The 16,503-nt window shown below is 37.4% G+C and overlaps 1 protein-coding gene across 1 annotated transcript in view; it reads right to left on the bottom strand.

The window, feature by feature from the left end:
* LOC127626020 (CREB-regulated transcription coactivator 1-like) overlaps window positions 1–16,503 on the bottom strand; it is a 36,026-nt gene that overhangs the window by 841 nt on the left and 18,682 nt on the right. The window contains exons 9-11 of the mRNA XM_052101524.1: window positions 12,441–12,527; window positions 11,121–11,207; window positions 5,816–5,990 (exon numbers count right to left, since the gene is read on the bottom strand). Of these exons, the coding sequence (XP_051957484.1) occupies window positions 5,816–5,990; window positions 11,121–11,207; window positions 12,441–12,527 (349 nt within the window). The remainder of the gene's footprint in view (window positions 1–5,815; window positions 5,991–11,120; window positions 11,208–12,440; window positions 12,528–16,503) is intronic.

Genomic DNA, 16,503 nt, shown 5'->3' with positions numbered 1-16,503 from the left:
TGGGAAAGCTCAACTTTTGGCAAATCAGCAGCAACTCAACAGAATGATTGATAGGCGTAAAGACATTGAAGCAAATGTTATCTATCTCCAGTGAGATACTGTAGTCCAAGGCTATTCAACTTGGTTGATAAGTAGGCCATTTAGAAAAATCTTTGGGGCATATGTGCCAAGAATAACATGTTATAGTAGGTCTATAATATTTGTTTACTATGTAAATAAAATATCTGTTTATGAGAGAGAGTAATTAAGACTGATAATAAATGTTTTATAAAACAACAACAGTAAAGTTTGTTATATATGGATAAAATTGCTCTCTCTATGCACCTTGTTTGTTGGTGAAGTTGAATCAGATGTTACACAAATCTAAGTTTGTTATTCAGTATATGTAATAATTAAAGTTTTGAGTTTTAAAATCGAATGCTTCATTGACCAAAATAATGAACACAACTTTTCTGTGTCCAATGGAAATGACAGATAATGATCATTCGTAGCACAACCTATGAGACCCACGAAGACTCTTAAAAAACACAGTGCTCTTGAACGAGACACTGCATAAACATTGAGACATGGCACAAAGTCAATCTAGTGCAAATATACATAGGAACACAATTGAAAAACAGCATGAACAGACACAAAATGCATTAAGTGTGAACAGCTCCTAAGACAACTGTCAACCTCATGTGGGCCACTGAAGATTTCAGGCCGGATTTGGCCCACGGGCCGGCAGTTGAATACCCCTGCTGTAGTCGAGTTTAGGCAAGATGGAGAATTTAAAGCATTAGTTCACCCAAAAATGGAAATTCAGTCATTATGATATACACATACAATGGCTGTACATAGAGACTTTAATGCAAAAGTGTAATAATGAAAAGCTAAACTGATTTCAACAGTGCTAAAATCCAATATGCCGTCTACATTGACAACATCAAACCTAAATTGATTCTTGCATATCTCATGACCAAATGTCATGTCGCAACCTCACTGGTACTTGCAATATGCTGCCATATTGGATTTCTACCCGGTTTATGGAATTGATTTTAAATGAGAGTGAATATTAACTTTAATTATGGTCTGTTCATCATATAAAATTATCATATGCCTTCAAAAGACTTGCGCTGCATCCAAATATCCATACTTCCCTACTATATAAAATGGCAAAAAGAGTATTTCAATGGAGTAGTATATCCGAATCCTCAGTATTAATAAACAGTAAGGAGAAATACCTGGATGACCGACTATTTTCGGTGAGACTCTGAAGTGCGGATCAAATGGACACTTTACAATCCCATAATACCTTAATTCAAATTGCTGTGTTGAAAAGATTGCCGGTGAACTGCGAGTCTGATGGCTCTTTTCAACTGCTATATATACCAGGAAAGGTGTTTCTTGTGCTTAAATAGTGCTTGGTTAACAAGTTGTTGTTATTGTTATTATGTTATACAGTATATTCAGGTCACAGGTCAATACCCACGTCGCTCGATGATATATGTCCGGAATATATTCTTACTACATGGATGCATACCTAAAGAACCTACTGTTTTACCGGACGAGAAGTGCATCCTTCATCAAATACAGTACACAGTCTGCAACGTTCTGTGAGTACACAACCAAAATGCTAGTGTATTTAAAGAAATGCCTTACTTTCTGAAATAACTATACATAAACAAAGGCAATGTAATGTTTGTGGATTCAATACTTTGTGACGAGGTGGCGGTGTGGCCGGGCTGAGCACGGGCACGTCTGGCCCTGAGTTGCCAAATCAGCAGGAGAGTGATAAAGGAGGAGACGGGACACCAGAGAGAGAGAGAGAGGGAGAGAGATGCACGTGGCCGCTCTGTGTTCTGTGTGGTCTGCGAGACGTAGGAGCTGCTGCTGTCTGCCGGGAGGTGGAGGAGCCCGCTGTCATCTGCCAGGGGGTAGAAGAGCAGCTGAGGTCCGGGTGGGCGGCATGCCCGCGGGAGCCAAAGAAAAGCATTTTCTTTTCTCTCTCACTCTCTCTCCTCTCTTTCTCTCTTCCACTCTCTTTCCCTCTCCCCTCTTCCTCCCCTCGTTATAACTATTAAAATGTATTTTAAAAAACTACTCGCTTGACCAACACAAAATGGGTGTCATTTTAAACTTAGTAGCTGGACTTTACAATGCATATAGACAATATAACCAACTCTTAATAGTTTTTTTTTAATTTGCTGCAAACTGTTTTCATTACTTATGAAATATGATTCTTGACTGTGCACCATACTGTCAAACATACGGTCAAAACATCAAACAGATCGTTAAGGTCTCGAGTAGAATACAACAAATATTACGCACACATACCAAGTATTTATAATGAAACCCCCAAGAAAAAAAGCACAGAGTTTAGAAGTTGTAAACCGATGTGCATTTTCACATCATGAAAAATAAACAGAATATAAAAACAGCAAATACTCCCAAAAAACTCCAATGTCCAAAAATACAATGTGACTGATCACTGATCAGTGGATAGGATGCATAGATCTTAAAGAGGCCCTATTATACTTTTGGGGATTTTACCTTTCCTTTAGTGTGTAATATAGCTGTTTGTGCATGTAAAAGGTCTGCAAAGTTACAAAGCGCATAGTCCACGCAAAAGGAAGTTATTCTCTCCCACAGACAACACTGCTACTGAAGTACATATAACGCCTGGTTTGTAGTCCAGTCATTTCTTCCGTAAAGTATCTACGTCACTATGTAACACATTTGCATAATGACCGTCTAGAGGCTACCTTGGCCCGCACTCCAGTATGAGTTGGGTTAGTGTTGTCACCATGTCGAGAAGATGCTGTTTTCTTCACTGCGAAAGCAAAACCTCTTTGCTTGGACTTCCAAAGGCAGACGAATTGAAGAATCAGTGGTTAAAATGTATTTTTACTACTATTCCACAGCAGTACAACCAGAACCAATGCCAGATTTTCAAGAAAGTTACACCTGAAAGATGGCGCAGTTCCCACTTTGTTGGGACAATCTGGCTCTTCACGATCACAACCTGCAAGTATGCTTGATTATTTGTGGTTTTATCTGCTACCAAGAGTTAAAATGCAGTGTTTTGTGTTGTTGCTACGGTGTACACCCAGTGCACAGCTGTAGGATTCTGCTAACCTTCTAGCTAATGTTATCATGTTTAAGTAGATTTGCTAATCAGCTGCGGGTTCACTTTTACCTACAACTGTGTAGAATTATGCAGATTGTTTGTCATTCTTACTATCATAAATATTGATCAAGTGTGGAGATGAATTTATTTTTACAAACGGTATTTCTACGTCTGCAGTCCACAGTAGTGCTCGGCTAACCTGCTACAGTATGTAATTTATTGTTTTGGTATGGGTTTACTATTCAGCTATGGGCTGGCTTTTACCTAAAACTGTGTAACAAAATGGTCGATCTCAAGAGTCTTATATAATTATATAAATATCACAAGCTGTAATGTTATGGCTGCTATCCATGGTAGTCCACGGCCAACTTACTCACTAACTCTCTAATACTGCTGGCAATGTCCAACCGGGAGTAAGCCTCCGTTCATAGCTCTGGTGAAAAAAATTGGGTAACACCCATTCCAGCAAAAGATGACTACCTTGCACTATGTGTCTTTTACTTGAAGCTTTGTTAAGTTCATATTAATCAACAGTGTAATTGTAAGAAAGCTACAAAATTAAAACTTACCACTGTGAAATGTCCTGCTCAAGTTGTGCTTGCGAAGGTGGTTCGGGTTGATCAGCTTGTTCCTCCAGACGTTCATTATCGGACTTGGGGCTCGAACTGGTACGGCAAAAACCGACGCCACTGTTTCCGTAGTTACAATAGTGTTTTCAACTGCTCAGGAAGCCTGTAACTAGGTTATAGTAAGGGCGTTACAGTTCCGACACACGCTCTACGTGGTTGACCAATCACAATAGACTGGGCTAGCTGACTAATCAGAGCAGACTGGGCTTTTCGGAAAGGGGGGCTTTAAGAAGACAGGAGCTAAATCAGAGCGTGAAAAGTGTTGCTGCAGCAATGTACAGTATGAGAAGAATTATGTGTTTTTTGAACATTAAAGCATGTAAACCTATTCTAGTAGACCCCCCCACAAATAAATAAGCTGCATCCCAAAACTCACACTATTCTACATCATTTTGTAGTGTAGTGTTAAAACTGAAAAAACAACAAAATGAAGTGTGCTATGAGTATCCAGATGATAAACTTCTGCAACTGCCAAAACGGAGTATGGAATGTTGGACACTTCATGCACTCAGCGCTCACAGTTTGCTGTATGAAGCGGAAGGGGCAGTTGGCTGATTTGCTGCTGATCTGACAAAACAATTGTAAAGAATGTAGCAACTAGTTAAACTTTAGTGAAGACAGCACCATACAAATGTAAGTTAAATGTTTTACCATCACCCCACACTGTGTTAATATGTACGTTGTTTGAGATACAAGTAATGAACTGAGGTTGGCTAAAGTGCTAAAGGTAGCATCAACAAATGGCATGTGTTTGAAACATCACTTCTGACAGCTGTGCAACAGCAAATGCTTCCTTGTAGTTAAAAAAATAAACATGTAGTGTTAAATTTGGGACGTTACTACATTTTGAAAAAATACATACACTTCATAGCTGAATGCATAGTGTGTTGTGTAAGTGCACATAGTGTGTTATTTGGGACACAGCTTTAGAGAAAATGTGATGCTACCTCTGGTCTCTGGTTACAAAGCAGACCAATCACAGCTGTTGTGGTCTACATTAGATCACGTTTGCATGCACTTAAGAAAAAGGTTTATTGAAGGGTTTTTTCAGAAAGCTCATGTTCTGAAATGTCATGTAAACAAGAACGCTGAATTCCTTGCGCCCTTTAAAGGATTAAGAAAAAGCGGTTAAATCCAGGTTTCTCCTTGAGAACACAGCTTAAAGTAGCCATGTAGACACATAAGCGGCATTCTAACAGGTTTTTGAGGAGCGTGCACGTGCGTGAACATATAACAGTGCTATAACTATCTTCATAGGATAGAGCCTACAACAAGCCAACAAAGCAGAAATAATTCAATATTTCTCATAGTAGAGTGGGAAAAGCACATACACTATAAAATAAACCTATCTATATACTCCAATGTAAAATATTGACTGTCCCCCATGTTCGCATATATGCGGCTCACTTTCTTTCATATTTTGAAAGTTAAAGTAGAGATTTATGGCAAAAAAAGGACTTAAAATGTATCCGTTTCTCACCCACACCTATTATATTGCTTCTGACGATATGGATTAAACCACTGAAGTCATATGGATTACCTTTAAGTGGCCTTTAAGTGATTTTTGGAACTTCAAAAGGTCTGGACACCATTCACTTGCATTTTAAGGACCAAAAGAGCTGAGATATTGTTCTAAAAATCTTCTTTGTGTTTTGCCAAAGAAAGAAAGTCATACACATCTAAGATGGCATGAGGGGTGAGTTGATGATAATTTTAATTTTTGGGTGAACTATCCTTTAATGTGTGTTTGTAGCCTTAATGCATTCACCATTTAGTGCACATTATTCCAATTAAATATTTGTCTTGACTTCTAAAACGACACTCTTTCTCAGCTGATGTCTCGAATCCCTCCTTCTTTTCAGCCCCTCCCCTCCAACCACCTAGATACATTCTGGTATGCAATGCCCACTTTTAATGATCCAATCAATGGAAATACCTCAGATTATAGGAATAAAATAGGTTGCAAATGGTAATTCATGCTGACTTTAATGGCATGATATTTACACAGATGATTTTGTACCTCTGTTTCTTGAAAATGGACATGCATAAAGAAGTTCTTATTGAAAATGCATAATACCTGTGAGAATGATGTTGGGAATGTTGCCATGACTACTGTAGCTGAGCTGCTGTGAGTCCTGCTGGTTGCTGTGGCTTCCAGTTAAACCCATCATAGCTGCCTGTGTGTAGTTCAGTGTTGAACATTGACTGGAGCTGTCGGGATTCTCCATCATATTCATAGTGAACTGCTCCAGCTACACCATAAACATTAGAAAGTTTTAGACGATTAATTTAAACACTAACATAAGGTATCACTGCACCTGAACACTCAACAACATTTTATACTGTATGTCAATAACAGTTTTTGTTGACATACAGTATATTACATGTTAATTAGCCTTTTACAGGGGTGTATGTGAAGTAACAAATTACAAATACTTAGTGTTATAGATAACTTTCCTGGAATTGTACTTTAAGTAGTTTTAAAAAGGCATACTTTAACTTTTACTTGAGTATGTTATAAAGGTGCACTTAGACATTTTTCCTTCATTAAAAAAGGTTAGTCCCTAAATAAAATTATTTACATTTTAAAAATATTTCTAAAATCATGAGCACTCACATGAGATGAAAACTCCAGTCACATCAGTAACCTTATAAAAGATGTTTTATTCTAGAGAGTTTATTCTGGAGAGGGTCCCCTCATGGGGGCTGCAATGTTAGAATCACATGACCAGTCAATTATTGTTATTGGACACTTTAATTTGGATTAAATTAAGCATGTGAATTTGTGAATTTCTACAATGATACCTATAATAACTCTTGATTATAAACGATGCTGCATCCACACCATTAAGTGTCAGTGTAAGTCCAAGATGACACAAACAAAAAGCTTAGAGATGTTAACAGATTTGTACTGTATGTGTTGCAAATAGCTGAAGACAATATTAATTTCCATTACTTAAAATTTTAGGAGGAAAGTGGTTAATTTAGGGATCAACATCGGGACAATGTCACAGGATGTTCCTTCTGTTTAGGAGTGGGCTTTAGAAATAGTGACCAATGACTCCCTACTATGGTTAGGATTAGGGGTGGGCTTTAGGGATAAGGACCAATCAGATGACGAGGAGTCAGATTTCGGCACAACACCGGGCCTGAGTGTTCGAGAATCTACAGCTTCTCTGTGATGCTGACAGAGGGACAGTGATATGTGGTGGACTGGGGCTTGTTTGAGGTGCTGATAGTCTTGCTTTTGATCCATTCATCCTTAATGTGAGTAGAGGTAGACCGATATATTGGTTTTACAGATTAATTGGTGCCAATAGTTGCTTTTTTTGGAACTATCGGTTATCGGCCAAAATCTATGCCAATACGTTTTTTTATTCCACCGTGTTCCTCTGTTTCTAGCAGATATTACATTTAGAACGGCTTGTTTTTCATAGTCATTGACACCTCATGGGGATTTGCTATATCTCAATCTGTCATCATTGACAATATTCATCCATCTTTTTATCCTCACTTCAATGCACATTTTGTTATTTTGATTAGATAATCAAGTGTATATAGAAACGTGCCCTGTCAGCACATACACTGTGTCTCCAACTTCATATCTTATGAATAATAATAAAGCTTATTATGCATTAAATCTTATCTGGTAAGATATAGAGTATATATATTAGTGCCCGACCGATATTAGCCTTTCACCGATATATAGTATCAGCGTTTATGTTTACCTATATGCACAGATATGAAAACTTTTTTCAGAACATATAATGCAGAAATCAATGCTTTAGAATTGGTGTCATAACATAGTTTGTCCAGCAGAGCTTGCTCCGACTCCATTGTTTACAGAGCTGACTCAGACAGGGCGGATTTAAGCGGTGCAGAGTTAAGCGGTGTCTTCTCGGTAAGCTGCTAACTAGTTTGTGAAATACATACTGGAAAGTTCATAAACAATGACCCCATCATTTTCCCTTTTCAATATAACTAATAGAATGTTAACCCTGTCCCTGACAACCATGTCACTCCTGTTTTTCACATCAATTTGTGTGTTAGCCAGCTATAGTTTTTCAGTGCAGTCAGTAATGTAACAGATTGAAAGGTAAGCATTAGAGCATCTTTTTGCAGCTCAGCAGACAACAGTGTGGTCGTGGATTGTGTCTGTTGAGTGTTGATTTCACACTACACTGTTACCCAGTTTGTGAGAAGCAATGCCGATCCATCTTTTACTCTCTGTGACAACGAGCTTATAGCTAACTAGCTAACCACATAGCTACTTTCATTGCTCATCAGCGTGGAAGCTAATGTGTTAACATGTATTCACCAAACTGTTTTGTTCAGAATTCACAGTTTGGTACCCCTTTCAATCGAAAAAAAATTCAAGTCATTGCATTTATAAAATGTAATATTTAAAAGTCTGGTTTTTCCACTGTTGAAAGAATACGGTGTAGCAACACTGACGCTGTTTAGTTCTTAACTCGGCAGGTGTAAATGCTTCTTGTTTTACAACCTGCCTCTAACTGACTGGCAGAATTCAAATAGTCAGCATTTGACTGATACTAAACAGTACTACTGATGTTTATTTAGCTATTTAATTTATTTTGATTTATTCTTTATTTTAATGGTCAGCATTTGACTGATACTAAACAGTACTGATGTTTATTTAGCTATTTATTGTATTTCTATTTATTCATTATTTTGTCAGTGTTAATTTATAGAATTTGTTGACAATGTATAATAATAATGTCAAATATTCTTTGATAAAAATATTTGTTTAAGAAAGCAGCAGTACCTTTGCATAGTCAAATCAGTATATATTAGAGCCCGACCATAATGGGATTTTTGAGGCCGATACCAATTTTACACACACACACACACACACACACACACACACACACACACACACACACACACACACACACACACACACACACACACACACACACACACACACACACACACGTTGTGTTTCCATGTTTTATGGGGACTTTCCATAGACATAATGGTTTTTATACTGTTTAAATGGTTTTAAACTTTATATTCTATCCCCTAAACCTAACCCTACCCCTAAACCTAACCCTCACAGAAAACTTTCTGCATTTTTACATTTTCAAAAAACATAATTTAGTATGATTTATAAGCTGTTTTCCTCATGGGGACCGACAAAATGTCCCCACAAGGTCAAAAATTTCGGGTTTTACTATCCTTATGGGGACATTTGGTCCCCACAAAGTGATAAATACACGCTCACACACACACACACACACACACACACACACACACACACACACACACACACACACACACACAGATCAGCCACAGAATTAAAACCACCTGCCTAATATTGTCCCCTTCTTGCCACCAAACAGCGGCAACCAGCATCTTAGATGATATTCTTCTCACCACAATTGTACAGAGTGCTTATCTGAGTTACCGTAGACTTTGTCAGTTCGAACCAGTCTGGCCATTCTCTGCAGACCTCTCTCATCAACAAGGCATTTCAATCCACAGAACTGACACTAACTGGATACCAGCCCATCTGGCACAAACAATCATGCCACAGTCCAAATCACTGAGATCCTATTTTTTCCCCATTCTGATGGTTGGTTTATGTCAACATTAACTGAAGCTCCTGCATGATTTTATGCTCTGCACTGCTGACACACGATTGGCTGATTAGATAATCGCATGGATGATTGTTGGTGCCAGACAGGCTGATTTGATTATTTCTGTAACTGCTGATCTCCTGGGATTTTCACACACACCAGTCTCTAGAATTTACTCTGAATAGTGCCACTCTTTGTGCTACAGAAGCTCTTCTGTGGGATCGGACCAGAACGGCAAGCCTTTGCTCCCAACGCGCATCAATGAGCCTTGGCCGTCCATGACCCTGTCGCAGGTTCACCAGTTGTCCTTACTTGGACCACTTTTGGTAGGTATTAACCACTGCATATCGGGAACACCCCACAATACCTGCCGTTTTGGAGATGCTCTGACCCAGTCGTCTAGCCATCACAATTTGGCCCTTGTCAAAGTCACTCAGATCCTTAAGTTTGCCCATTTTCCCTACTTTCAACACATGAATTCAAGAACTGACTGTTCACTTGCTGCCTAATATATCCCAGTCCTTGATAGGTCCCATTGTACCGAGATAATAAATGTTATTTACTTCACCTGTCAGTGGTTTTAATGTTGTGGCTGATCAGTTTATATACATATATAAATATATATAGACTGGTCAGCCTTGACAGACTTTTTCTGCCTGTCAAGACAGACCATATCTTGTGCAATAGCATTCAAATGAGGGCTGGGTAGAAGCATTATCATTGGTTTGACTCAATGAATGAAGATTTGTTGACACGCACATTTTAATAAAGCATAATACAACTTGTTTTTTAATGAACCCTTGCTGAAATGGGCTTCTCGTGATCGAATCACTATGAAAAGGCACATTAAATACCAGGTGTAAATGCACCCAAGATGCATCATGATCACATCAATGAAACCACATTCGGAGGTGGTCAGGGACAGATTCTGACCACATTCAAAGAAGGTGTAAATGCAAATATGTTTTTGTTATCTTGACACGACTACTTAAGTAATCAATTATATAATGAGGTTGCGCAACTGTCATCTAATGATAAACCACTGTGATGCGAATAACACAACAGAACTGCAATCTTGTGATCTTGTTAACCAATTTAATCAACAATATCCCATAAATTATTACATTTGAATACACTCCTCAATATCATCTCTCTCCTCAAATCCCTAATCTCATCTCTTTCCTCATCATGTGGCTTGCGTGACACTAACGTGAAACCCGGCTTCAGTCGTGCTGTGCAAATGCACAGTTTAGATGAGAAGCATACTTAGCAATTATAAAACTCAGAACGCAAGTTGAATATCATTAAATTTGCTTTGGGGCCACCAAAAATGTTCAATAAAGACAAAAACCCTATACTGACAACGTGATGAAAAGCATTTGAATAATCCAATATTTTTTTCACTCACTAAACAGATAATTTTCAGTTACTGCAGACTCTGATTAATCTGTAATATATAATATTAATATGTAAGTAGCCTTTTCATTTTGTGAAGGTAACTGTGTAAATGTAGGGAAATATTTACATTTACTGATAAATTGTAACCGTAAGAAGTCTGAATTAAACACAGGAGCCACTGGTCTAAATCATGGACTGAATTGTACAGTCAACTCACTTCATCACTGAATCAGCCCAGATGATTCTCTTGGTCAATAAACTGCAAGATATTATATATGAATCAAAATGAACTGAAATCTGTTACTGTGTTATGTTTACTCTGTGAAAGGATGTTTCAAAATGCATTGAAACTTAAATCACTGTAATTATTTTAAGGGTTTGTACCTGGTTAGAGAGAGCATTGGTCTGCCTGGATGGAAGCTGCTGTTCATAGAATGAGTCTCCAAAAATACTGCCAACCACTGGAATGTGCTATAAAGACAGAACATCCATGAAGAGCACAATAATATTACATAATAATAGAGATGCAAGCAGAAATTACGGGGCCAAGTACCAAAATGACAAGCATTGCACAGCATTAACCACAACCCAAAGATCACATATGACATAAAACACAAACACACTCAATGCCTCAGGACGGATTTGAACCTTCAACTCTCCATTCAACAGGTCAATTCACAGTCCACTGCACCACAAAGCCACAACATTAACAGTCACCAAAAGGGACATATCAAGTCATCATCATCATAGTCACCATAATCAACTTTGCATTCATGTAACTATACACTGCAATCTAGGTGGGGTTTCAAACCCACAATCCTTAAAACTATAAACCAGTGCTTTAACACACTGAGCCACTCAGTTGGCATGTCAGGCTGATGGCAAAGAGACATCACAAGGTTATAGTCAGCACACAAGTGTGGATTATCTTTTGAACTATAGGTGGCACTGTCTCAATACTGCTCAAGTATACTCAGGACATGATTTAATAATGCATAAAAACAATTCTGTTAAATCTGACAATACTTTTAAAAGAAATAACACTTTTTAATAAAATGGAGAAAAACCAACAACAACCCTATGATTTTCATACAGATATATGGATCAAAATTTATGGCCAAAAATAGCATTGTTTTTACATCTTTTAACCCATAGGTGGCACTGTCTCCAAACTTTGTATGTACCTTCAGATCACGGTCCGATCTGGGACAAACCATTGCAAAACTACAGCCTCACAGTTTACATCGACCTCGTTAACTTTGTTCTGCTGTAACATTTAAACGAAGGCAAACATTTCTGTGCAGCTCAGTCTGGAGGCCATTTTTTGGACAAATCGGACAAAAAGTGAAGGACTTTAAATGTTTAAACTGTAAACATCATTAACAAGTTTGTATCTACTGGAATGGTCAGAGTTATAATGTATGGGGGTGCATTTGAATCATGAAGAGGAGAGTAATTAGACAAAAAATAATTTAGTTTCTATGACAAATAAAAGAAAAGTGGATTTTGGACTGGTGGTGGTGGTGCTATGAAATTTGTCCTAGAGGTCCCAAATTTGCTATAGGGACTATTCATGACAGTATAAAACCATAGCAAAGTCTGTGCACTGAGAAAGACAGTAGTAGAAAGTGAAATGGCAAAAAACACCCTAAACAACATAAAATTCCCAAATTGCAGATGAAACCGTGGAGGTGTTGTGCTTACTTGTGGTGAGCCTCCGGGTGAGAAGCCTTGATTGGACACTGGAGATGTCGGTGATTGATTGGCTGAAGAGCCAGTCTGATTGCGATACTGTTGGGAGAAAGAAGCCTATCAGAATCAAGTGACAGATATAAACATGGGCCAGTACCTCTGACACATTGGCCTCCAAAAGGGACATTCTTATTTCAGCATTTGGTTGATTCTCATGAAAATTGTCAAGAAAATGTCCTGGTCATATTGACATACTACTACTACTGCTTCTACTACTACACTACTACTACTACTAATAACAATAATACAAAAAAGAGTGCTGCCAGTCGATTAAAAGTAATTTTGCATTGTTTATTGCGAATAATCACAGATTTTAAAAGTGCTGAAATTTGACTCAAAATATACAGTTGAAGTCAGAATTTTACATACACCTTAACCATATATATTTAAACTCAATAACTTGAAAAATACTATTTTTCACAATAACTTACATTTAATCTTAGAAAACTTTCCCTGTCTTACTTTATTTTAAGAATGTGAAATATCAGAATAATAGTAGAGAGAATGATTTATATAAGTTTTTTTTCTTTCATCACATTCCCTGTGGGTCAGACGTTTACATGTACTTTGTTAGTATTTGGTAGAATTGCCTTTAAATTGTTCAACTTGGGTCAAATGTTTTGGGGAGCCTTCCAGAAGCTGGAAGTTTCGTAATGGGATATTCCAAGTTGCTGGAATTTCGTCCAATTCGTCCAAACAGAACTGGTGTAACTGAGTCAGGTTTGTAGGCCTCCTTGCTCGCACAAGCCTTTTCAGTTCTGCCCACAAATTTTCTATCAGACTGCAGTTAGGGCTTTGTGATTGCCACTCCATGTTTGGGTCCATTGTCCATTTGGAAGACCCTTTTGTGACCAAGCTTTAAGTTCCTGGCTGATGTCTTGAGATGTTGCTTTAATTTATCCACATAATTTTCCTTCCTCATGACGCCATCTATTTTGTGAAGTGCACCAGTCCCAACGGCAGCAAAGCACCTCCACAACATGATGCAGCCACCCACTGTTTGGATGGTGTTCATCGGCTTGCAAAAATCACCCTTTTTCCTCCAAACATAATGATGGTCAGAGAGTTATATTTTTGTTCCATTAGACCAGAGGACATTTCTCCAAAAAGTAAGATATTTGTCCTCATGTACACATGCAAACTGTAGTCTGGCTTTTTTATGGTGGATTTAGAGCAGAGGCTTCTTCCTTGCGGAGCAGCCTTTCAGTTTATGTCGATATAGGACTTTTTATACTGTGGATATAGATACTTGTCTACCTGTTTCCTCCAGCATCTTCACAAGGTCCTTTGCTGTTGTCCTTTTACTACGTTCATCTCTATGAGACAGAATGTGTCTCCTTCCAGAGCGATATGATAGCTGTGTGGTCCCATGGTGTTTATACTTGCGTACTATTGTTTGTACAGATGAACGTGGTACCTTCAGATGTTTGGAAATTGCTCTCAAGGATGATCCAGACTTGTGGAGGTCCACAATTTTATTCCTGAGTTCTTGGATAATTTATTTTGATTTTCTCATGATGTAAAGCAAAGAGGCACTGAGTTTGAAGGTATGCCTTAAAATACATCCACAGGTACACCTATCAGAAGCCAATTGTCTATAGTGTCTAAAGGCTTGACAACATTTTCTGGACTTTTCTACTACTTAAAAGGCACAGTTAACTTATTATTATATGTAAACTTCAGACCCACTGGAATTGTGATATAGTCAATTAAAACTGTCTGTAAACAATTGTTGGATGAATTACTCATGGCATGCACAAAGTAGCTGTCCTAAACGACTTCCCAAATCTATAGTTTGCTAATATTAAATCCGTGGAGTGGTTAAAAAAATTAGTTTTAATGAGTTAAATCAAAGTTTAGTAAACTTCTAACTCCCTGTACTTAATTTCCTTTTAAAATGCATGTATTTCCTTCTTAGTAAAGAAAACAAAACAATATATAACAATATAATACTTTATTAACATTTTGCAAACATAGCCTTCCACAGTTTAAAGATAGAAATGCACTAAAATAGCACCAAGTCAAGTAACATTAAATGTTTTCCAAAGTCTAAGTGGGAGTTTGTCTAATTGAAAGAACTAGTCCCCACATAGGTTGCATATTCATTGCATTAAATTCATTAAATCTCTTAAACTCTCCACCACAATATTAATCTTCCAGCAGACTGTGGCTATCAACGTTCATGATTCGCGACAGGGCATTAGTGCCAGCATCAAGCGTTAGGTTAGGGTTGAACTCCACATGAAAAGTGCTTGCAGACAAAAATTTCTCATTCTGCATTCTGGTGATAGTTAAGACTTGGTGTGCTTCTGTGATAATTAAAATGCACCTTACTTAGGCTGAAAAATACTTGATTTCTGTCACAAAAAAATTGCGTTAAGAGGTCCTTTCCCCATCACTTTATCACTGACACTGAATCACTGCTGTGTGTGTTTGATGTGAAATGGCTCTGGGCGGACACATAGCAAAGGCTCTGCAAAGTGTTTATGCTGATTTATGCAGTATTATCAGTAAATGCGTTAATTGTGATTAAGAAAAAAAAAATATGTGTTAATTTTGACACCTCTAAAAAATAATATTTTGCATTTAAAAAAAAATGAAACCTACATATAGGACCATTAAGATTTTTTTTTCCCATTGTGACATTATTTTCAGAACACTTAAAGCACATTTTACTCCTCAATTTTTATTACCAAAAGGCCTCCCGAAGTTTTACTTTTACTATTCTTATTGTTTAATGATTTAATGATGATTCATTACATTACATTAACACAGAATTTTTTTTACTGTATTACAATTTCAAGCTAAATTAAACAATGAATGGCTGTTACATAATTTTGAATAAAATCTGGCCTAAACGAAGGTTTATACTGAGTTCGTCACTCAGTCAAGAACAGTTAACGCAAACACTTTGAGGCGCAGGTTTGCGGAGCTTGTGTAAACTAACCTACATCTGTAAGAGACATTACAGACACATTTTCCAAGACAATGGCATGCAATTTTTTTAGATTAGTCACAAAAGGAACCAAATATATTAAAATACTCTTAACTGCCCATTCACTCTGTTGTTTGACATTTTGCTACTTTATTCATGTCTTTCTCTGCAGCCATAAACCATATACACTTCTGCCTAAACTGTGAGTTGGTATTAGCAATTAGCTCCATTTAGCTCAATGTAAACAAGACAAATTACACATTATCTATTCCAAATATATTACTGTAAATCATCATCGAGAGGTTCAAACAGCTTATGTTACTGATATTATGTGTATTCTACTCGTTGAATGAGGCATGTGGTAATTTATCACATTTTAAAGTCACATTGGTTAGTTTAACATGTAGCATGTTGACAGAACAAACAGCCAGTGTATCATATTTAAAAACTCCTCTTAATGCCCCTTCTGGCAGCGTGGCCGGTGACCTTTCTAGCTCTGAGCGAAGAACAAAAAAGAACTTCACTTTAAGTGTATCGCAGCCTTAAAAAAAATTATCTTCTTCGATTATTTTTTTTTTAAATGAAAATCTGTCAAAATGAAAATCAATACCAAGAGAGCAGTAAAATGATATTAAAAACAATTAAATAATGTAGAATTATTTTCACATTATGGTAAAGAAAATTACGGTCTAAAATGCACATAACTGTCATTAAAAACAAATGACACAATGTAAATGTCACGATCCCTTGTTGTCTGTCCCGTGTTTTCTGTTTCACTGATCACGTTCCACGTCATGTTTTCCTTGTTGTCCGCCACGTGTTTCACTTGTTTATTGTCATGCACTACATTTCCCATAGTTCCCTGCCTTCATCACTGCCCATGCACTTCATTGTTCTCACCTGTATGTCGTTTAGTCATTAGTGTGTCTGTGTATTTAAACCCTGTTTGTTCCTCTATCCCTTGTTGTTCGTTTAGGTTTATAGATGGTATGTGTATGTAGATGTTCTTTGCCACCCGTGGATGTTTCCCAGCCTGTGTTCTTCTTTTATGTCTTTCGTGTTTTTGTTTTATTTTCCCAC

Source organism: Xyrauchen texanus, chromosome 32 (genome assembly GCF_025860055.1).
Source record: "Xyrauchen texanus isolate HMW12.3.18 chromosome 32, RBS_HiC_50CHRs, whole genome shotgun sequence".
NCBI classification, from domain to species: Eukaryota; Metazoa; Chordata; class Actinopteri; order Cypriniformes; family Catostomidae; genus Xyrauchen; species Xyrauchen texanus.
Note: the sequence above shows the minus strand (reverse complement) of the source record. Positions and strands in the feature narration are given on the sequence as shown.